The sequence below is a fragment of the Lissotriton vulgaris genome, chromosome 3_1, assembly GCF_964263255.1.
Source record: "Lissotriton vulgaris chromosome 3_1, aLisVul1.2, whole genome shotgun sequence".
NCBI classification, from domain to species: domain Eukaryota; kingdom Metazoa; phylum Chordata; class Amphibia; order Caudata; family Salamandridae; genus Lissotriton; species Lissotriton vulgaris.
The window spans coordinates 104,739,368-104,763,327 of NC_141689.1; the positions used below are offsets into that span (position 1 = coordinate 104,739,368).

At 41.8% G+C, this 23,960-nt stretch overlaps 1 protein-coding gene across 2 annotated transcripts in view; it reads right to left on the reverse strand.

Annotated features, from left to right (window-relative positions):
• The window catches only part of LOC147726039 (CD209 antigen-like protein C), a 583,514-nt gene that overhangs the window by 454,383 nt on the left and 105,171 nt on the right, over positions 1–23,960 (reverse strand). Inside the window, exon 2 of one of the 2 annotated variants that reach the window (XM_086960155.1) lies at positions 20,621–20,713. The exons of the other annotated variant lie outside the window; for it this stretch is intronic. Within the exon in view, the coding sequence (XP_086816281.1) occupies positions 20,621–20,713 (93 nt within the window). The remainder of the gene's footprint in view (positions 1–20,620; positions 20,714–23,960) is intronic. 2 annotated transcript variants of the gene reach the window in all.

Sequence of the window (23,960 nt, forward strand, 5' to 3'; positions counted from 1 at the left end):
CAAATTTGGACTCATGCTTTCTAATTTTCACTATCCTACTCTGTGAAATAATAGTTTTGTTCATGCTGCACCGTCTAAATTGGATGAGTCGATTTGGCTTAATGCTAATTCCTTTGTATTTCTATACACTTGTTTTGAGGTTTCTCTATGTCCAGTTATTTTTAGATTTGCAATATACTAACTGACCTTTTGTAGTTGTCCGTGGGATATTATGTATCAAAGAGAATTATTGGCTAATAGACGTTTTATTAACAACTTTTTGCCTTTGTACACTTTCATGCTGCGATAAATAACCATTGGTGTGTCTCCAGAAAATATCTAGAAACTAATGGGACCAGTCCTTTTAGTTTCAATACCGCAAGTCTAGTGCAAGTGTCCAAACCAGCGCTAAATGAAGGAAGGACCTGTCCCTGATTTTTTATATTGGCTGCTAAGGGAAAAAGGCAAGAACTGAATAGGTCAAAGCATCTGTCACTGTTCAAAACAAATCCCAAGCTTTGTGGATGTCAGTTCCTTGATTTGAAAGCAGTGGGATATAGTACTATGGAAGAGGGTAAGGAAAAGACCAATGTGGAATTTTTATCACGTATTATTGCTAATATAACATGTAAGTCAGACTAGAAACTAAACTCCTGAGGGTATATATATGGGATAGTGGCGAACTGCAGCTTGCTGTGCTGCTTCGCTGGGAAAGGGCAGAAATGCACAGTATTTAAGGCATATGGTGCATTTCTGTCCTCCCTCATGTTTTTGCAGCCTATTGCAAGGGTGCATATGTTGTAGGAAGGATTTTTTATGGGCAGAAAGTAAAAGCAATCTCTGAGGGTTTCCTCTTGTGCAGTATACGTAGAAAGAGGAAGTAACAAGGAGAAAAAGATATTTTCCCTGTTACGCCTCTCCTGGGGAGGTGTATATTTTTGGCACATTCCCAGGTTTACCAGGTTAGTTAAATCTGGGATGGAGACTAAAACCACAGGAGTTGTGTGGAAACACACACTGTAAGGCTCATGGAACGCCTCGCTTGCACAGATGCAGCTGTTTGCACTGACTGGCTTACTGCATATTTCTGAAGCCATTCAAAGCATAAGGATTGAAAGTAAATTTTAATTTTTAAAATCAAGACTGACTGAGTTCTTGGAGAAGCTTGCAATTAATTTGATAAATTAACGTATTGGTTATAGCAGGTGACTTTAAACTGAATATTGACCCTAGGAAGATCGATGATTTTTTGAATGACATTCTTGAAATATATAATAGCCCAAATGCAATTTTGAGTGATGCAAGTATTGTGTGACTGGTTAGGCAAGAATAGACTAATAAGCCCAAATGGTCCTTTTGATCTTGATAGTCATGCTGGTAAAACTTTTCAGTTTGGGTCTCATGATTGCTCCATTGATTAAAAACAATGAAAAGGATCTTATTATTTGTTTTACTCCTCTAACAGCTCCCTCCTTTTAGATATTTATTGTTTTTTACTATGTTGTATTTATTTTTTATATGCACTTTGCACTATATAATTAGGCTGCCAATAATTGATGAATACATATGGTAAAATAGTAAAAATAGAAAAAAAGTCTTTTTTGATGCACTACAGAAAAAATGAATAAAATATCAAAAATTATATAAAAAATAATTGTGTACCTGTGTTAATCTGAAGGTTTATTGATTAAATGTATGAGCTATGTCTTATGAAAAAGTATGATAAGGCCATGGGGGAACTTTATTGTGTTATTGTAGATGTTGTCCTCTCTTTTCCCTGGTCATAAATTAACATTAGAGGGGGGCCCAAACTCATGCTGATAGTTACTGACGGTGCCTGAGAGGGGAGGACGAGGAGTGCGTATTGGCGCATCCTTGCCGGTAGATGAGTCAGGTCCATACATTGAGGGAAAAGTTGAGGGAAATGATGTTGCCTCTTTGTTGGATACTGGCGCTACCCGTTCTACTGTGAGAACAGCAGACGTTCCAAACCTACTCCTCTCAGGAGAAGCGAACCAAGTAGTGGGCGTTTCCAATAAACAAATTAGTACCCTTGTTACAGAACCCATGGAAATCAGAATTGGGAATTTTAAAGAAATGCACAACTTTGTGGTGTGTGACTCCAGTCCAGTGAACCTATTAGGTAGGGACTTGCTGTGCAAAATTAATTCCACAATCGTTTGCACCCCAGGTGGATTTGAAATTCAAACTCCAGATGAAGATGGAGTTTATAAATTAATGTTGGCCAAACAAGAAACAGAAATTGAAAAGATGCTAGTTGAAGACCTCCCAAAAGAATTACAGCATACGGTAAATCCTGAAGTGTGGGATTTCACGGGGAAAGATGTAGGATTAATGGCAAATGTTGACCCGGTAAAAGTGACAGTGAAAGAAGGTGCAGTTTACCCAAACATTCGACAATACAAAATGAACCCAGAAATAAAAGCAGGTGTCTCAGCAGAAATAAAGCGTTTGGTTGAACAAGGCATTTTACAAGAAATAATGAGCAGTCCATGTAATTCACCGATAATTGGCATAAGGAAACAGAGCGGGAAATATAGGGTCATACAAGACCTTCGCAAAATTAATAACATTGTCATTTTCTCCATACCATTACATCCAGATAGCAAATATCTTTTCGTGTTCAAATTCGACAACCATGTCTACGTTTGGAATTGTGTCCTTCAGGGGTACACAGAGAGTCCATCGATTTTCAATCAGATATTGAAAACATTTCTTGAATCTCTGGTCTTGCCCAGACAGTCTGTCTTGGTGCAATATATAGATGACCTGTTGGTGGTGTCTGAGACTCGAAATGACTGTGTGGTTGATACCATTGCATTTCTGAATCATTTGGAAGAAGGAGGGCATTAAGTGTCACCTGAGAAGATGCAATTCAGCACCACATCGGTAAAGTACTGGGGCACCAGATAGAAAGAGGTGTCAGAAGAGTTACCACTGAAAGAATCAAAATAATCAGAAACATGTATCTACCTCAGACACAGAAAGAAATCAGAATGTTTCTTGGAGCTGTAGGTTACTGCAGGTAGTGGATTGTGGGATTTGCAGTCCTAGCTAAACCTCTGATACAAATGACAACGAAAAGAGCAAAAGACCCAGTAGAGTGGGATGACGAAAGCATGACTGCCTTTTTGAAGCTGCAAGACTGTCTCTGCTCAGCTCCAGCTTTAGGGATGCCTGATTATTAAAAAAAATTACATTATTCTGTGATGCACGCTACAATTGTGCATTGTCTGTTCTGACCCAAACTCATGGTTTAATGAGATGTCCTGTGGCATATTTTTCATCCACACTAGAACCAGTGGCATCTGCATTGCCAGGATGTCTGAAAGCAGTAGCTGCAACCTGCATGAGTCTTGAGCAAAGTTAATCCATCATTATGGGACACCCTGTAACCATGTATGTTCCACATTCAGTGATGATTCTGTTAACCAGAAAACACACTCAGTATTTGACTCCTAGTCGGTTGACTAAGTATGAGCGACTTCTTCTAGGTGCAGGGAATGTGACCATTGCCAGATGCACTGTCCTAAATCCAGCTACACTGTTACCTGAATCACACTTTGCAGAGTGAAAGGGGAAGTCAAACATGATTGCATCGACCTTGCAGAATACAGTACAAAGCCCCGACCAGACATAAGAGAAGAGCCATCGTTGACATTTGAATATGAGCTGTTTGTGGATGGCTCATGAATGAGACATGAGGAAGGAGGATTAAGTGCGGCTTATGCTGTATGTACTCTGTGGGGTCCAGTGGAAGCATCCTATATACATGGAGTCAAGTCTGCACAAGTAGCCAAATTAGTTGCATTGACAAGAGCCTGCAAATTTGGGAAAAATTTGAAAGTAACCATATACACTGACAGTCAGTATGGTTACGGGGTTGTGCATGACTTTGGCCAACTTTGGATGCAAAGGGAGTTTCTGACTTCTTCAGGTACTCCTATTAAAAATGGACATTATGTAAAAGACTTACTAGAAGCAATTCAAAAACCAAAAGAAGTGGCTGTGATCAAGTGTGCTGATCACCAATCTGGAAATGACAATGTGACAGCAGGTAATCAATATGCTGACCAACTAGCCCAGCATTGTGCCAAACATAAGATGGCAATAAATAAGAAAATCGATGCACGTGGAAACAGCTGCCAACTTATGTTGCTTGAAAGCGTGAAAACGTGGGAAGAAGTTTGAGATTTGCAAAATGAGGCAGAAATGAAGGAAAAGGAAGAATGGGAGAAAATAGGATGTCAGAGATGGTCTGAGGATGGTGTTATTGTTTACCTTGATGGGTGACCAGTGTTACCAGATTGTATGCTTGCTCCTATGGCTAGGATGTATCATGGAAGCTCACATATAGGTAGAGACGCGATGATAAGACAATTCAGACAGAGTTGGTTCAATGCGAGATTCAGGAATGTAACGGAGAGTCTTTGCCAGAGGTGTATAACATGCCAAAGAATGAATCCTGGTAAGAGAACTGTAGTGTTGCCAGGAAAGATTGGAAAGGCAGAAGGTCCCTTCATACGACTCCAGATTGATTTCATCCAATTACCCCCTTGCCGAGGACTGAAGTACGTCCTTGTCATTGTCTGCCTGTTTTCAAAAAGAGTGGAAGCCTACCCTACACGCAGGAATGATAGCATTACTGTAGCTAAGTTACTACTGAGGGAACTCATACCACGTTTCGGTTTTCCAGTAACGATTGAATCAGTCCGAGGGTCTCATTTTAATAATGAAATAATTCGTCTGGGGGGGGGCGTGGCTTGGACGCCGAGGAAGATGGCGGCTTAGAGCGTCTCTCCTCCCGTCACGAGCGTTTGCATCTTGATTTGGAACGCTTCTTTGATTCCGCAGCTGGGATGTGATCGTAGATTCAGGCACCGGATCACTTCCTGAATACGAGGAGCTGCCCCGCGTGAATGTAACTGCAGCGGTTCGAGAGCTGTGCCGAACGAAGCTCCGGACGCACATGGCGGCAGTACGTGGTGAGGGGAAAACACGGAGCGAGAAGTAACCTCCAGCGCAGCGATGCAGTGAACCTGCCATAGCGAGGAGATCTGAAACGGAGGGAAGAGCCCACGAAAGAATGCGCTCCTGAGCAGACGGATGGAAACACTGGTCGCGTGAGTACTATGTGATCGGCCGTGCCGGGGCTTCCTCCGCCTTAACCAAGATGGCGGCCGCCACTTGGTAATGCCCTGAAGTCTGAGACAAGAGACTCTCCCTGCTATCTATGCCTAAATTAGCCTGCATGCAACAATGGGAGAGCGATGCTGACAACTGCTTTACCGGATTGGGAATGTGAGCATATTCCTATTATGGCCATGAGAAGTTAATGCAACTACGCTGTATGCCTGCTATGCCAGCCACTAGACTGTATTGAACTCCCCAAACACGCGATCAGTGCTTTACACATATTGGATGCTAATCTGTTGATGGGGGTTTAAAGCTGTTGCGCTGAGTGCCTGGATTGCCTGGATTGCCTAACACCAAACTATATTCGTCTCCCTGCTATACCAGTGCTATCCCCGAGTGCTGACTAGTGCCTACAACTCAGCTCTCTTCTTCCCACACAAAATCCCCTCAACAATAGTCTTGTCTCCGCAGTGATTTTTTCCAATGTCAGTGCACGCACCACGTGCGCAGTCTGAATGAATATATGAGGTGCTCTGTGCCTGAGATCCCATCCATGAGGTAATACTGCTCCCAGTGTACCGAGATCTAGTTGACCACTCTCTTATATGGACTTGTGTTGTACACTCTACTCCACGTGACTGCTGAAGGGGGGCTTTTCTGGGCGCAGTTTGAGGATCTAAGCATCTCAGAGAAGGTTCTAGCGACCACGATGGATACCAAAGACCAGACTACCCTTAAAAGACTTAAGTCGGATCACTCGAACCCGGGATCACCAAATAAACCAAAGAAAATTACTCCGGACGCACTTGATATGATATTGAATAGGCTAGATGAAGTGAAGGACCTGGCCAAGGTCACTAAAGAAGAAGTGGTGGCAATCCGTCAAGATATCCGAGATACTAATGCGCGCCTAACAGAAACAGAATCCCGGATCAGTCGCCTGGAAGACATAGAGGTTAAAACTTCAACGGCTCTGAAACACCTACACATCTCCTCGGAACAGACAACTAGACGACTGGCCGAGTTGGAGGACAGGAATAGGAGGGGGAACCTACGCATTTTTGGAATTCCGGAAGGGCCCGAAGAGTCGGAAGGTTCATGCATTTGGTTCTTGGAATCCTGGTTCACTAAAGCCACGAACATGACTTTCACCAGCCCTCTTGAATTTGACAGAGCACATAGAGTGCCAGGGAGAATCACTAAGACGCAGAGAGGACCAAGGCCCATCGTATGTAAACCGTTGCGCTACCAACATGTCAAGCAAATCCTTGCCTTCGTGCGGAAGCACAATCATATTCTGTGGAAGCACACCAAGGTCTACATTTCTCAAGACTACAGTAAGGAGACCGTAGAAATAAGGAAGGCCTTCCTTGCCCTACGTCCACAACTGTCAGTGAAGGGATATCAATTTGGCTTTGTGGGCCCAGCGAAGTACAGGGTGACAATACGTGGATCGTCTCACTACTTCACGGACCCCAGGAAGCTCAAACGTATGCTTGAAGACGTGGAAGAACGGGATATGGAACGCGATATGGAAACTAATAACCCAGATAGTCTAGCAGCCTCAGCGTCGGCTTCAGGATACAAATGATCGCATCTGAGTTTTAGTACTCTCATCAAGATATTTCTGCTTTGTTAATTCTACAAGCCTAATGAGCTTGTCAATTGCAAGATAACTACAGGGTAAGATCTCAAGTTTACGGATGCCTTCTTGCACCGGAAGTTCTATGATGCCTTGAAATGTGGCGTGAGGGTTTGAACTAAAGTCCTCGAAGTCTCCTTACTCTACTTCTTTAGTTTGTATCTGGCGTAGACCTACTGTTATTGATCTGCACTTTTTGAATGGAGCTGGTTCGCCTTGTTTGATTCCACTGAGGCGGTTGCCGGTGACATATGAATCGTAACGTTTTTGACTAAATCCAGACTCCGGTTCATTGGCAGGATAATTCGGAGTACACTGGTTTCCAGGCCGACCATGCTGAGACTCTTTGTTTAAGGGAATGATTACTAGCAAGTTATTGTTTTTGCTTAGGTTCTTCACCACTGATGCATGGGCCTAGAAACTAATAGCCACTGCGGGCCTTCGATGAAGGATATGAAGCTATAATACCTTCCAATAGGCCATGTCGCTGTACTCTCAACTTTCTGCTCGATAACTTTAATCTAGTGGGTACATTGGTTTGTTTCTGATTTATCAAGAATATACAGTGGGAGCGTGCTATTGATTTCATGTTGGTTCTGCCACACCATTCCAATGTTCCACTGCTTGCGTAGTGTTTGTCTGCATTTTGCATTGTGCATAGCTGTTCCAATGTCTATACATGACTAGTTTAGACGGGAGGGTTACTGCGGTTTTCCTCACGTCGCCATGCTTCTGTACTACAGTTGGGGAGGGTGGGGTGGGGGGATGTGGGGGATTGGGGGGGATGGGTGTTGTGTTCTATGGTTTGCATGTTTTCTTCTCTTTCTTCTTTCTCCTTCTTTTTCCTTCCCTCTTCCTCTTCTCTTTTCCTTGCTATTTCTTTCTCTTCTGGTCTATCTCTTTGCTCTTGATTGGACAAGTTGTATCATGCATATGTTCTATTTGTATACCTGTACTCAGACTAGTCATGCTCTATCCCTGGGCGCCCAGATGTCTGCTCATGGTCTCCGCCCGTTTTACATCATAGGGAGCAAAACAATGTGTTCTTTGCATAATGCGCCGTGTAACATGTTTTTCCTTGGCTCTCGTGGAGCATTCATGATACATACACTATTGTAAATGTCACATACAACGCTTTCCACTCCACTTGGGACAACCTCACTTGACCGATTGAAGATTCTGTCTATGAATGTTAAAGGTTTAAATCAGCCCGTTAAAAAACAGAAGATATTAGACTATGTGCGCAGACAGAAGGGGGACATTGTATTGCTGCAAGAGACCAAGCTAGATGCTAAACAATTTTACACTCTGCGCAATAAGTTTTATTCGGAGGTTGTAGGATCTAGTGCACTTGGTAAAAAGAATGGAGTTCTGGTACTATTGTCAAGAAAGTCCAAGGTAGAATTACTGTCTTCCTCGTCAGATGAAAAGGGACGTTGGGTCACGGTGAAACTTTCTAAGGACAACACAGAATTCTTTGTCACTAATGTTTACGCACCTAACGCTAATGACTTGGAATTTTGGCAGGACTTAGTCAAGCAGATTGCAACGATACCTGATACGGCGGTGCATATATTTGGGGGTGATTTCAATCTTCCATTTGACCCGGCCTTAGATAGGGATTCAAAATGTGTATTCAAACCGAACAAATCACATAATGCCTTCATCAAATTATGTCAACAATTCCACTTAATTGATACATGGAGAATACAAAACCCTACTGATAGGGATTACACATTCTACTCTTCCCCTCACGATTCGTTCTCCCGCATTGACTACATTTTCATTACACAAAATGGCGTTGCAAGGATAGAGGATACATCAATTGAACCAAGGGTACTGTCAGACCACTCATGCATATCTCTATCCATCAGTAACATTAAACCGTCCCCTAAACAAACGTCTTGGAGACTCAATGAGGAAATCCTAAACAAAGAACAAAATAGAACTGAAATTCTAACAGCTATTAGATCTTATTTGGAGATTAATGCGAGAGGGGACACTTCAGACCTAGTGCGATGGGAGGCTTTGAAAAGTACAATAAGGGGGGTGTGCATCAAAATTCGTTCAGCAATGAACAGAGATTGCAATGCAAAGCTGGAAGGGTTAGAGACTGAGATAGCCATCCTAGAGAGCAAACACCAAATGACAAGGGACCGGGAGACATTCAATATCATGACCAACAGAAAATACGAATATAACAAGCTAGTGAGCGAAAGGGCGGGGGTGTGGCTAGACAGAAAGCGAAGGTTTAAGCTATGTGAATCTAATAAAGCCGGTAAGAGCCTGGCGGCATACTTAAAATTCAAGGTGCAAAAGAATGCTATTAATGTTATCAGGGATTCTGCGGGAGTTACACACTCGGATCCCCAAAAAATAACTGAGGTCTTTAAAGACTTCTACGAGGATTTATACGCTAAAAACGAATTGGTGGCTGAAGACAAAATTCAGGAGTATCTTCAGGAGTGTGTACTACCAAAGTTAAAGCCTGAAGAACAACTCAGTCTTAATGAGCCGATCTCGGCTACTGAGGTGGAAAAAGCGATCAGGGGATTGAAATGTGGGAAGGCACCGGGCCCGGATGGCTTTACGGCCAAATTTTATAAAAGCTTTAAAACGGATTTGGTTGAACCTCTTTTGAACCTCTTTCACGAATTTACGGAGTCGGGGGAGGTGAGGGGCACATTAGCAGAAGCGACTCTTGCAGTTCTGCCAAAGGACGGCAAAGATCCGTCGTTACCAAAAAATTATAGGCCGATTTCCCTGATTAATTTAGATTGTAAATTCCTGGCCATGATTTTGTCAGCCCGTTTACAAAAAGTCCTTCCTACCCTCGTACACCCATCTCAAGCGGGTTTCTTAAAACATAGACTGTCTGGCGATAATACCAGAGTACTAGGCCATGCCCTAGAAAAAGCAAAACTTCTGAATACTCCCACGGTAGCTGTCACACTAGATGCGGAAAAAGCCTTCGACAAGGTGGATTGGTCCTTCCTTGAGGCGGTTTTACACAATTTTAACCTAGGAGAGACGTTTACTAAACTCGTAATGGCTTTGTATGCCGACCCTACTGCCAAGGTCAGAGCGGGTGGCTCCTTCTCTTCTTCTTTTTGTTTGAAACAAGGGACGAGACAAGGTTGCCCATTATCACCATCTCTGTTCTTACTAGCGATAGAACCCTTTCTGTGGCATATTAGACATAATGTAGCCATCGCTGGTGTCCCATTTGATGACTGCACTGTGAAATTGACTGCATACGCTGACGATGTGCTGATCCTGACGGAAAAAGCCGACGAGGCTATCCCGGCCTTGATGGACACAATTGAGGGGTTCTCTAGAGTTTCAGGGTATAAACTGAATAAGGACAAAACAGAAGTTAAGTTACTAAACAACATCGGGGGTAAAGAAATTCTGGGCTCATCTGGTCTCACCTGGCAACCAAAAGCTTTTAAATATTTGGGTTTAGATTTTGAGAAGGACTTGATTACGGCTCTGAAATTAAATGAAGACTTAACGTTAAAAAAGATATCCACGCTGCTAGATAGCTGGTCACCAAAATTTTTATCCTGGTGGGGTAGGGTTGAGACCCTTAAAATGATGTGCACGCCTCTAGTTAACTATCTAGCTTCCATGCTCCCCATGACATTTTCAGACGAATTCATCAAGAAGGTAGACAGGTTGTTCGGAGAGTTCCTGTGGCGAGGGAAAAAAGCCAGGATATCACTAAAAAAGCTGCAATTAGCAAAAGAAAAGGGCGGCCTGGGCCTGCCCTCGTTCAGGAACTACCAAACAGCCTTCCTCTGTAAGCAAGGGGCCCTTTGGCTGGTTGACGCTACATCCTACACTCCAGTGTGGCTAACTATCGAACGGTTGTTAATGGCACGTGCACCCCTCTCGGCTCTCCTCACCATGGACTTAGCCCATATACCTCACTCTAAATACATTCTACTAAATACCAGAAGAGCACTCCTCCGACTTGACCAGTCCCATAAAACTGCTTCGGTGATTAAGAGATCTACTCTACTCTCATTATGGCATAACCCTATGCTCCGGATAGAGGGAAAGACCCTTTACTGGGAACTGTGGGCTACAAAGGGTATACATATAGTGAATGACCTCTATGAGAGTGGCAGGCCCCTACCCTTTTCGACATTGCAAGAGAAATTTAATTTACCACCCATAGAATTTTACCAATTCCTGAAACTGAAAGCCGCTATCTCCAAACGTCCCCTCACTACAGACTTGCCTTGGCTGGTGACCCGTCTCCGAATACTGTACCATGCTGATCATTTTGTATCCAGAATATATAAACTGCTCCTCCCCCTGCCCAAGAAGCCACATAGGTTGACCGAAAGTAAGTGGGAATCAGAGCCTAACTCCACAGGCATAGCGATAGATTGGGAGGTAATACACAACACCGCAATAACAAACAAGGTATCCCCGATCCTATGCCAAACGAAATATATGTTGTTGAACAGAGTGTTGTGGACCCCCCAGAAATTGTTTAAATGTAAACTGAGGGATACGCCTAACTGTTGGAACTGCCAGGAAGTACCAGGTGACTTGGCACACATGCTTTTTAATTGTTCCCTATTACGACCATTTTGGAGTAAAATATTTACGTATATTCAACAAGTATTTGGAATCACTCCTATCCAAGATTTTATATATGTCATTCTGGGCCCTTTAGAAGCACGATTGCCGGACATCCATGACAGACAATTGCTTGATATCATGTTGACATTGGCGTGCAAGGTCATACTTTACAAATGGAAAAAGTTTGCTGAAATCAACTTTAAAATGTGGCTGGAATGGCTTTCCTTTTTAAGAGGGGCGGACAATCCTGCGCTACAGTCAGCCACTTGGAAGCCTTCGAACAACAAACTCTGGTCATCCCTGGATGCGTCATCCTCCCACTTTGAACCCCCATGACGCACATCTCAACGGTCAACCTGGTTAAATAGAATCTATATAGAATTTAGTGTGTTCAACTATGTATGCTTACTGTATATTTCCTGTTACGCACACAGCGACCCAGGTCTGGGTAAAACGATTACTATTGCTCTATGGATACACCTGTCATCTCTCTTCTCTGCTCTTTTCTCTTCTCTTCTCTCTCGTTTTTCCTCTCTTTCTCTCTCCCCCTTTTCTTCTCTTTCCTCTTTGACTTGATTTTGATTATTGTAAGTGTCATTGCGCCAACATTTTATTCATTTGTACCTTGGAAGATTTATTGTATTGTTTTTATTTTCATCTTTGTTCTTCAATAAAAAAGATTTGAATTAAAAAAAAAGAAATAATTCGTCTGATCTGTGAAGCATTCCAAATTGAGCAAAAACTGCACTGTGCATACCGCCCAGAGGCTTCTGGAGTGGTAGAACAACTGAATGGCACAATCAAGTCACGATTGGGAAAGATGTATGAATCTACCCGATTGGAGTGGCCTGATGCTTTACCTCTTGTTCTGATGGGACTCAGAAGCATTCCAGATAGTACCACAGGCTTGAGTCCCCATGAAATACTCATGGGAAGAGCAATGAGGCAGGCATGGGTACCAGGACACAAGCTGATAAATATATCTGATGATTTAGTGCTCGAGTACTGCAAAGAACTGGCTGACCAAGTGCATTCTATCTCTCACTAGGTTGGGGAAGGCGCTGTCACCAGACAATCAACTCTAGCACATGACCTGAATCCAGGTGACTGGGTAGTGATAAAATAACACACTTCTTGCCTAGCACCAAGGTGGGGAGAGCCACATCAAGTGATATTGGTTACTACCACAGCTGTTAAGTGCAGGGGAATTCCAAACTGGATCCATGTGAGTCACACCAAAAGGGTGACTGAACCTGATGACGTAGGAGCTGAAGGTTGGGCAGCTGAGGTGTCTCAAGAAGTTGATTTTGAAGTAGTTGATGAAGAACAACCGAGCACCAGTCAGGATGAATGGATTCCAGTAGTCGACATACCTGCAGACTTTGTGAGAACCAGAAGTCAAGCCTACCTAGATAGTCGGAGTGATAGTGAGGACGAGACAGGAATAGAAGAAGGTACACAGATCATAGAAATCCAAGTCAAAAGTGATTCTGAGGAGGACCAGATAAGGAAAGGGTGGTGTACTCAGACATTTGAAACTTCAGCCAGTACTCCAGAGTCTGAGGAGGGAAAAATAGGTATTATGGGGAAAGCTCAGGCAAAAGACAATCAAGAAACTCAAAGACCTGAGCAGGACAAGATAGGGGTAGAAAAACGTGTTCAGGAAGAAGAAGGCGAACAAAGTCAAAGTCAAGTACAGCAAACTCGTGAACAAGGCCAGATTAGTATCCAGGCAGAAGAAATAAAAATAAGACCTGGACCAAGTCAGATAGAGAGGAATTCAGAAGTTGACAGAGAACAAGTAGTGCCACAACTGAACGAAAATAAAAGAGCATTTGAAGAAAGTCAAAGCACAGTGCCATCTAAAAGACTCAGAAAAGGAGATAAGTGGCCTAGGTTTGTCAAAAGACTGAAATTTCGCCTTAAAACAATAAATGAAGAACCAGAGCAAGTAAACGAAATATCAAGCCAAACTGGACTGTCCACAGAGCAACCCAGAAGGAGAAGTCCACAGTTAAAAAGGCTGAATAACAAGTTTAAAGGACCTGAGTGGACCGTCGTCATACTTGAAGATTTCGAAAATCTAGAACTGAGTGATGACAAACTGATTGTTGATGAGACTGCCCAAGAAGTGAGACCAACTTGAGAAAAGATTCACAGGTTAAATTCTGTGGAAAAGTTACAAAGAGGGGATAAAGTCTCCTTAGTAGCAAATGGCTGATTATAATGTTAATGGAAGACCGAAAAGAAATTGTCTAAAGACATGCTGTAGAATATGCACATGTAGTATAGTAATGTTAGTTATAGTATGGTTTGGATTGACATTAGCTATACCTTACCTAATGAGCAAAGAAATGCAGAATAATATTAATATACTTGAGGCAGTAGGTTCACCTGAGACAATAGATACACATACACATGAGAAAGCAGTTAGTCTTAAGCAATCTGGAATAGATTTAGGAGCACCAGATGAGGGAGATTTACATTATAGAAGAGCTAGAAATAGAACTCATTTAAATGAATTTGCTAATCTGTTAGTTTATTATGTAGAAGCTATGGAAACTAGTGATTGCTACGTGTGCATGAAGTTGCCCACGTCAGTAGATGAAGGGGTTACTTACCATCACTTACCTCTGACCTATGGTATTTCCTGTAGCATTTTAGCTAGTCTGTTTTATAGAACTGGAAAATTACAATATTATTATTCTAATCTGGATGTCGTTTTTTCTGAGGTTCTTTTACGTAGAAATTGAAATCGCATTTCTAGTACTAGAGACTCTACACACTTTATGGGAGATTATTTTCTTACAGTAGGATCAATTGATGTAGCCAAGGCTTACAAAGAAAATATATCATGTATATTACAAGAGAAAGAAAAGATGTTTTTAGATTTAGTCGCGAAAAGGAGACAGGATTTCCATAGAAAAGCCACTGATCATAAACAAAAGATTCCTAAATGGGCTGAAAATAAAGAGTTTACCTCTAATGACAAGTCTCAAGCTGCTATGTTGCTGGATTTCGAAAAGAAAGGGAAACTCTGTCTCCATAGGGAGAAAAGAGATTATTATAACAATATATTTATTGGTTCCCCCCAAGTTATTGGGGGTTGGGGTTTCAAAGATGGAACTGAACCAGTTCATCCTGGAACTTATTACATTTGTGGGAACAAAGCCTATTTTAAATTGCCTGATCATTGGTACGGGAGTTGCTATTTTGGAATAGTATTCCCAAAGGTGTACCATGTGGAGAAAAACACTGGAAGCAATGAAGAGACTAATGGACTAACCCGTAGTAAAAGAGCATCATTTGCTGAAATAGTAGGTGACATATTTAGTACAATAATTCCTTCAGTGGGAGTGGTTCTGAATACTCAAAGAATATGCAAATTGTCAACAGTGGTCGATTTTTGATGATCAATACCGAATTGGTTGCGGTAAGATCAATGGTTTTACAAAATCGGCTTGCCCTTGACATATTATTGGCAAAAGAAGGCGGAGTCTGTAGAATGTTGAAAACGCAACATTGTTACACTTACATTCCAGACGAAAGTGTGGAAATTAAAAGGTACGCAAGAAATATTACCAATTTTAGAGAAGAATTGAAACCACTGGAGGTTGACAGTGCATGGAAGAGACTAATTAATGGTCTCTCCTCAATAGGTAGTTGGTTCACTAACGTAGGAAAGAGTTTAGTAGGTAAAATACTGATGCCAATGGTGGGATTAGGACTACTGATTTTAGGGATAATAATTTATTGCAAATGTCAGAAACATAAAAAGACATATAAAGTAAATCAGAAAGGAATGAAAATAAACTTCAGGCAAATTGAGCTTGAAGAATAAAAAGGAGGACTTGTATAAAAGAATGAAAAACTTCCACATGAATAATGGGAAAAAAGCCTAAAAGAGTGTTTAAAGAAATAGAAATGAGTAAATATTGAAAAGTTGGCATCTGTTTCTGTAGTTTGTGATGATATAAAATATCATCAAAGAGGGGATTGATGGAGCAAGGTTTCGCATGTAAAGCTCCTTGCTTGGACTCAGCCCTCTTGAAATAAACTGTAATACATTAATAAACATGTTTCTTCTTATTAACAATGCAAAACACAACATTTCTAGTATCTAGGGGAAGCTTTCCTATGTGCTTCTTACTAACCGTAACTCGATTAACCTAAAATGGCTGCCGCAATGAGGGAACCTTTCTGCGCATGCGTCTGTCACACTCATGTGACATGACGTACTTTCTGCTTGGAGGGAAAACTTTGCTTCTGCGCACTAGAACTAAAGATGGCTGCTCTATGTTTTAACCTGCTAAAGATTGCAATGCTGCTTTTACTAAGTTGTTTGTTCTGCATAATCGCTAATGCTTTAGTTAAAGTAATGGGAATAGAGTAGAGATAAGTGGTATACAGTGTATTCATTTATTCTATGTTCTAAAACTGTTTTTCTTTTACTTTGTTATTAGCTCATGTTTGTCCAATCAAAATACATTGTTGCTCAATCTTGGGTCCCGCAACTGCGCATGCTCTACATTTCCAAGAGTCCACAAGCCATGGCATTGAATGAGTGCCAGTGACAACATGACAGGAAGATGCACCTGGGAAAATGAACTTTTACCCTCTGAGGAAGACAACTTACCAATATTCGTATACATTGTATTTGTTATTGAAGCAACCATTGTTGGGTGGAATAAAAAGTGCATGGGAAGATAAAATATTGGGCGGGAACATAAATCTGAATATTGAAGAACATGACCTCATAACTGGTATGGTGTGATGACCTCTCCTCGTCGTTTGACCAATCAAATTGCGGGTATTCACACATTTGCAACATTGGGGGTGGTACACTGCCCTGGAAAATTGTATAACTAAGGTAGGCTTAGCTAGTTAGATTGTCCGACTTGTACCGAATAGCTGACCTGTCACTAATCAAACGCACTCAATAGTCGATCGAGAACAGAGGTGCTGGCGGAGCACTCTGTCAGAAGATTCGATAACCCAGTCGGGGTTCTGGGAAGGAGATCGATAACCCGATCCGGGTTCCTGAGAGAAAAGATTTTGCTAACCCAATCGGGGTCTGACTGTTAGCTGCAGAGAGGGGTGTGACGCTGGCATTGCACTTTAGCTGTGGGTGCCGGTCCTGACCTACGGTGGTCCTGTCCTGATCCGATTTGGTCCGTACATATCCTGATTCTGGTCTACACCTGTTCTATCATGTTGGCACTTGCAATATCGGGGATCCTGTCCTTTATCCCAGCCTGTGGCCAGGGTTGGTCTTCACACCATTCTAGGTAAATATAAAGCTGAGCTGGATATGTCATTGTGCTGTTTCCCTTCTTCTCTCCCTTGCTATGTTTCAATGCTTAAAGAACATTTCATGATAATTCCACAGCATTTTGCTTTGATTTTATTCTTATTGGATCAAGCTCTGATTAATTTAGTATGGACTCTAACAATTAAGAAATTACTTAGATAAAGTGTTTAAATCTTTCCCGAGTCTGTGGTTATTTTATGAGTGCAAATGTTTATTTACTGACTATTATTCTAACTCCCTTGATCCCTTAAGACTCTAGGTACCGGTGACAAGGATTGGTAAGACAAGGTATAGGTCTTAAAAAGTTTAATTAAAATCACTGGTACAGCGTAGGTTTACCTGTTCCAAATGTGTATGTGTTTATGGTCCCAGGTGAGTATGGTAAAATTCTATGCAGGTGAACCCACGCTATCAGTAGTGTGGGGGTAGACATGAATTGTTTTTCCAAAGTTAGAGCAGGGATCCACACTCTAGACACCAGGAATTGTTTTGAAAGAGTAGTACTGTTGAGGATGTCTGAAGGATTTGTGCGCAGGGTTGCCTAGCACCCATTGGAACCCACCAACCCCAGACCTTTCAGAAAACTAGAGGCATTGGGGAATCTATTACAAAGTGTTGCATAAATCCCAATATGTTATATGAGTATGGGTTCCAGAACTTCACACAAAATGGCAAATGGCACCTGTAATTTTGCCACACACTTAACCCCATTAATAACGGTGACGTGTGGGTGGGCCTATTGCATGGGATAGGTATAGTCTACAACTCAGCCCATGTGCAAACTATACTTCAAACAGTCACATATCTAGCCGTTTTCTGACAGTTATGATAGGCCCACCCACACATGTGAGATACTGTTTTTTGAGTGGAAACACTGGGGGCCCTCGGTGTTGGGAATTGTGTTTTTTCCCACACATTTCAGAACTTTCTGTGAGTGGAAGAAATGTGAGGAAATGCTTTTCTACTCAATGTTTAACTTGTACAGGGAATTCAAGTTAAGAAGGATTAGTGATATTTTTGCAAACCACACCACCCAGGACTCAACCCGGTGTGTGGTTCTCAAAAAGATGTGGTTGGTAGGTGTAGGACAATCTTTAGGCATGATTTGGTTTTATTAGGAGGGTAGGAAATATCCAAACCACATCCAGCATGTGTGCCTGTGCATTTGTCAGTGACCATGTGTGATTTGGAACATTCTGAAGCTAAGAAATCCAAATAGCGTTCTAGCTCCTAACTGGAGTGTAGACATGTGTGTGTGTGCCCCAGCGAGGAGCCAGAAACTGGCTGGATTTTTTCGGAGGCTGAAGAAATGTTCCAAACAACATTTGGGGCTCAGACCTATGTGTATCTACAGCTCTGCAAGGAGCCAGGTGCGGTTTACATTTTTTCAGAGAAGAAGAAAGAAATTCAAGCAGCATCCTGGCTCCTTGTTGGGGAACAGACATTTGTGTGTTTTAGCTGAACCAAAGAGCCTGCTGCTGTTTGAATTTTTTCAGAGAGGCTAAGAAAAGATCCAAACATTTCCCAGCGCCTCACTGGAATGGAGACTGCACCCCAGAGAGAAACCAGGAATGGATTAGATTTTTTTCTGAGGCTATAAAAAAATACAAACTGTTCCCAGAATCCACATTCTTATATAGATGTGTGTGTGTGTGTGTGTATGTGTGCGACCCAGTAAGGAGCCAGGAGCTGTTTGGATGTATTTTTGTAGACTGCCTCTGCATTAACAAACACATGTCTATGATTATGCCCCAGCATGAAGCCAGGCACTATTTAGATCATTGCTGGAAAGCAAAACGATATGCCAATAAACTAAAAGGGAGTTAGACACTTTGGGGCAAATTTACAATTACTGGCGCATCCCTGCATATCAGCAGGGATGCGCGAGTAATTGAGCGCTGCAGTTCCGCCACCATGGGGCATCTGTGCCGTAAAAGTGACGCATTGCTAGAGTTGCGACGCAGCTCCAGAAAGGCTTGGGGGGGCTCTATCTCCACTATACTGTGTCAATCCTTACGCCTGCTTCAAGCAGGAGCAGGGTTTTGACGCAGCATGGGCTCAAAAGTGACTGAGTGAAATCTTGTAGATTTCACTCAGCCCCTTATTGGAGGCGTTCCTGCGTCGGAATGCCCCCCCCCCCACCCCTCCCCCTGCGATGGAATGCCTCCTGGCGCAGAGCTTTACAACGTGACGCATCTGGGAGATGCGTCACGTTGTAAATACCCTGCACCATGGTGCATCTTTTGCGCCGCCGCTGCGTCACAAAAGTGATGCAATGGCGGCGTAAAAGAGGCGCAAGGGGCTTGTAAATCTGCCCCTTTGTTTTTTTCCTAGGCTAGAGCAAATCCAAAAAGTAACTGCCCACTTGCTGGGGCACAGATACACACAGCGTCCTCTCCTGATTCTTCATTTGGACAGAGAATCACTGTGAGATGAAACCGAATCAGGAAATAGGGACTTGAAGTAGAGGGACTAGGAACATTCCTAGTCTAACCCGATGCAGACACCACCTTCTGTTAGTGATAGGACCAGAGAAAATCCTCCAGTCCTCTTCCCACCTCCTTCCCTCACACCAATTGAAAAAATGGTTCAAGCTGGTGAGTCTGGCTAGGAAGAAACGTATGCTCTTCATCTCCCCATTACCATGCCCACCAGATTGATCCTTGAATTGACCTGGGAGGGTCTAGAGAATCCCTCTTGTGCCTTTCCAATATTTGTGTGACATTGCTAGTGACATGAAACACAGAAACGAGAAACGAGAATCACCTCATTCAGGAGTGTTCTGATGCCCAAACTGATCAGGTACTGGCAAACACCTTCTCCTCAACTCCAGGACAAAGAAGAGTATCTATGCCATGGACGGGTGAGGTCGGGTGGGAAGTCAGAAAATATTTTAAAAGAACACATTGCCCCAGGGCAGCAATGTGAACAGTAACATATTTACGTGCACATTAAGTCCCAGCGCATGGTATGTTTGGCATTCGGACCTACTGAAAGTGATTTAAAGGATCCAACTGATTTTAATCCTTTATTTGCATGAAAAGGATCCAGCCGCTTTCATTGATCATGACTAATTCTCACCTGCCTTATCTGCCGCAACACACACCACTGGATTTTGGTAGGATGCACACTGCATTCGCTTTCATAGCAAGTTGTTGCATATCTTTAGGGCACATAGCTGCCGTGCATAGAGACCCTAGACTGTTGCACACAGAGGAAACAAAACAAAGGGAATATTGCAAATGGTCCTTGAGAGAAAGATCACCATGCTCAGCTGCAATCTGTCCTGAGGAGACAATTACAAAGTGGACTATACACAAAGAAAAATGCATGATCTTGAATCATGAGGTCCAGTTTGGAGATATTTCAGAATCAATGTCTAACTGGACTGTAGTCACTGAGAACATTGCAGCTGGTAATCGGGGAGGAGCTGTGCTACTTATTTGGATTATAAATGTTCCCAGGATAATCAGCTCATAAACAGGAATTTCTGTGACAGTAAGATATCATAAGGTGAAGAAGGTAGCTCAGATTTAAAATTGTGTTTCCTGATTAATGGTTGCTCTTGATGTAATAGATAACAGTCAAGTCTTTGTCCACCTGTGACAGGTAGTTAAAATGAAAAATGGGCTCTATTTGCTGTATATCTTTGATCAGATTGTGTGGAACATTACCATTAATATAATAAAACATTATATAATAAAACATTAGAGTGTAATGAGATATTGAGGAGTGGACGAAGGCGTGACTTTGTAAGTTAATCAGAACGAGGAAAGAACTACGTTCAACATTTTATGATTTTTGTCTGATCTTTTGCGTCTTAACTCGAGAAAAAAATATGATTATGGGTTATCTGGGTTGCAATAACAACTTTAAGTGTTTCCCATTTTCATACTTGTAGTAAATTTTAATTAAAAAGATAAGTGGTTACTCACAGATTGTGGTCACTGTGACCAGGGAGATCAGTAGAGTGATAACAATAACCATGGAAGTCATCATGATCATTCTTCCAGTCTTGCGGCTGTTTTCTGGGAAATGAAAGCAATTTAGTGGTTGTAAATGTTGGTAGCAAACTCACTGAAGGAGAACAGCTTCTAGATAAATATATAAAAGACAACTGTGGAAAGATGTTTGAGTTGGTGCAATATACAAAGCTTGTCTTGTATTGCAATCACAATAGGCACATCAAGAACAATCTACTTTTATCTATTCTGGATTTTTAGCTTCACCTTTAATACCAATACACTCTAGTAATACCATTCAATCATCGTCTGGCATTAGTTCTAGACAGTTCAAGTTAAAGTTAACAAAGAAATTACAAAAGAACTGAGCAAGAGGCTGTCAAATGTTTCTTTAGGCGCCCCTTAACCCTCTCACACCACCTGCATCTCAGAAAGGTGAAGGGCTTTGATTCTACACAATCTTTGTAGGTTCCAACAAGATGCATTGAACTACATTACACTGATTTAAACTACATCTGCCTTATAAAAATTGGTCACGTTTCCTTTTATGAAGTTAGCTTGCACTTAAAATATACAAATAAATGATTCTGAGTGACAGAATTTTACAAAGGAAGTTTGCTGATTTGTAAGCAACACAAATCACCTTTTTACCCACATTTGGTGCAAAACAAGAGAAAGCCTGCCCTAAAACAGTATAGTTTCCCCTTATAGCAGTTCAACAATGTAACTTTCCCGCAATCCCAGAATATACATGAGCGAAGGAGAAAGTGATCAGTGAATAAGAGTTAGAAAAGACTAGAAGTCAGGCTTTTTGTTAAAAGTGTTTGGTTATGACTCTTGTCCAGTATATTTGTTGCCCCAATTGCTCTGGGAAGCAAATGTATAATGAAGCAACATCTTGGATTACGACCCCTTAAGAGCGATGTCCCAGAATGTATTAGGGTTTCCTGATCCAAATATAACAGCCGTAGATTTTAACACAGTGTTAGATTACAATTTGGATAAGTCAGAGAACTGCAAGGACAGAGCTTATCACAAAATTAGGTCTTATTAAAAAATTATCATGAGGCCGATTGGTCTTTATGACATATGGCGATGCAGATCAGGGAGACAACAAGGCTATACATTTCACAATTAAAAGTATAACCATTTTTTAAGAATATACTTTTTCTTGGTAGATAGGGTCATTCGTGAGGATGTTAGATTGATTGAGCATAATACAGCACACTTATCCGATCATGCAATCGTAGTCTTGGATTTGACTCTTCCAGTAGAAAATAAACATAAAAGATGAAATATGGAAAGGTCACTTTTGTTGGATTGAGAAGTGGTTGATGAGGTAAAAAAGGAAGCAGAAGAATTCTTAAGTTTGAATGTTGGTTCTGCTCGGACTCCAATTTTTTGGGATTTCTTTAAGGCTTTTATCAGGGGAAGGATGACCAGTGACTCTGCTCAGAAGTTTACATTGTATAAATGAGAAGTTGCGTCAGTGGAGGAAGCATTGGGTCATTTTATAGAGGCAGCTCTTAGATCAACAATTGTCAGTGGAAGAGAGAGGAGATGTGGAAAAATAAATGTTATCAAAGAGGGAACAGCTTGCTTTAATAGTGGAGACCCAGGTGAAGACAAGGTAGGAGGCTAGTAAAATGGACCATTTTGAGTATAGGGAAAATGCTGGCTTGGAAAGTCAGATCAGATCTGGCCAAGAATATGGAACATGAGACAAAAGGTGAAGTAACAGGACAGGTTTCATCAAACATTCAATAGATAGAAGCAGCTTTCTTAAAGCTTTTTCCTCAACTATACGAGGATATTTTAATTGTTACAGATGAAGGTGGAGGATTGGCTAGTGGCAGATACCCTTAAGAATTGTTGGAGGAGCAACAATCTTTGTTTTATCAAGAGGTAGACATAGAAGGGGGGAAAGCAGTGAAAATGAGCAAGAGAGGAAAGGCTGTGGGACGAGAGGGTTTCCCTAGTAGGTTTTATCTGGCATTAGCAGAAGTGATTACTCCTGTTTAACTAAATTATTTGGTGAAATTCTAGAGGGTGAGCGTTCACTTCCATTGTGATTACAAGTTGCTTAGTAATATAATGGCTAAAAGATTGAGTTTGGCCGTTGGGTCATTGATTCATAAAGATCAGAAGGGCTTTATGAAGGGCAGATTTCTTAATCAGCTTACACTTGAGTTAATCAATGCTATTGATCTCAGAACTACCTTTGGGGAGCCTTTAGCGGTTGTCACTTAGACTCAACCAAGACGTTAGATAGGGTAAATTCATGTTATTTGAATGTTATCCTTATGTTTACCAATATAGGGGAGAGATTTAGAAAGGTGATGTGAAGCATATCCTTCATGCCCTCAGCAAAAAGTTTGATTAATGGTGGAATGACACTATGCAGAGATGTTCACAAACTCCCATTTTTCAATGGGAGCTTGTGCTGCGGGCGGGTTCTGCTTGCCACACAAGCTCCCATGGAGAATTTGGAGTTACTGACTCCAAATTGGAGTTACTGACTGCATAACCGAATTTACCGAATATATGAATTTAAATATTTTGCGTTTTAAAATCGACTGTTTTATCTGTTTGGGCATACCTCTATTTTTATGTTGCTCACTGGGGATCATAGATCTATTAAGGCAGTATTTCAGTCCACCTCCAACTTAGCATGTGAGGCTTTGTCTTTTAATTTTAGTTTATCCCACCACCTTACCTTTAAAGGTATTTTATTTTACAGACCACCAGGAGATAGGAACCCCTTTGCAGCATCAATTGGAAATTTAGTGGAAGAGGGTCTTTGCACTAATGCCTATACTATTATGGGAGATTTTAACCGCATCAACGCGGTGCAGATTTCCGCGGTGCGCTGAAGATTTTAAAAACCCGCGGTTCATGACGAGCTCAGCTCGTCATGAGCGTACGAGAGGTGTACCTCATGACGAGCTGAGCTCGTCACGAGCATCGAAGGGGTTAACTACTATTTGGAGGCTTCTTCTGAACCAGATACAGTGACTCTGATTGACACGATGAACAGCGCTGTCTTTAGGCAGCACATAATTGGTCCGAATCATGTGGCAGAACACACCCTGGATGGTATCTTCTCTAATCACCCTTGTCTTCTGTTTACTGGTTTACTACCCCTTGTATGGACTGACCATACGGCCGTCCAATTTGAGTTGACTCTTACGGATCAGCACGCTAGCGGGAAACGTCATAAAGGACATACAGAAATCAGAGCCTGGAATAAAATTGAAGCGACCACTCTACAAGAACTCCTTCCCTCCACGGCGGCTCAAATGCCTGCGGGAGT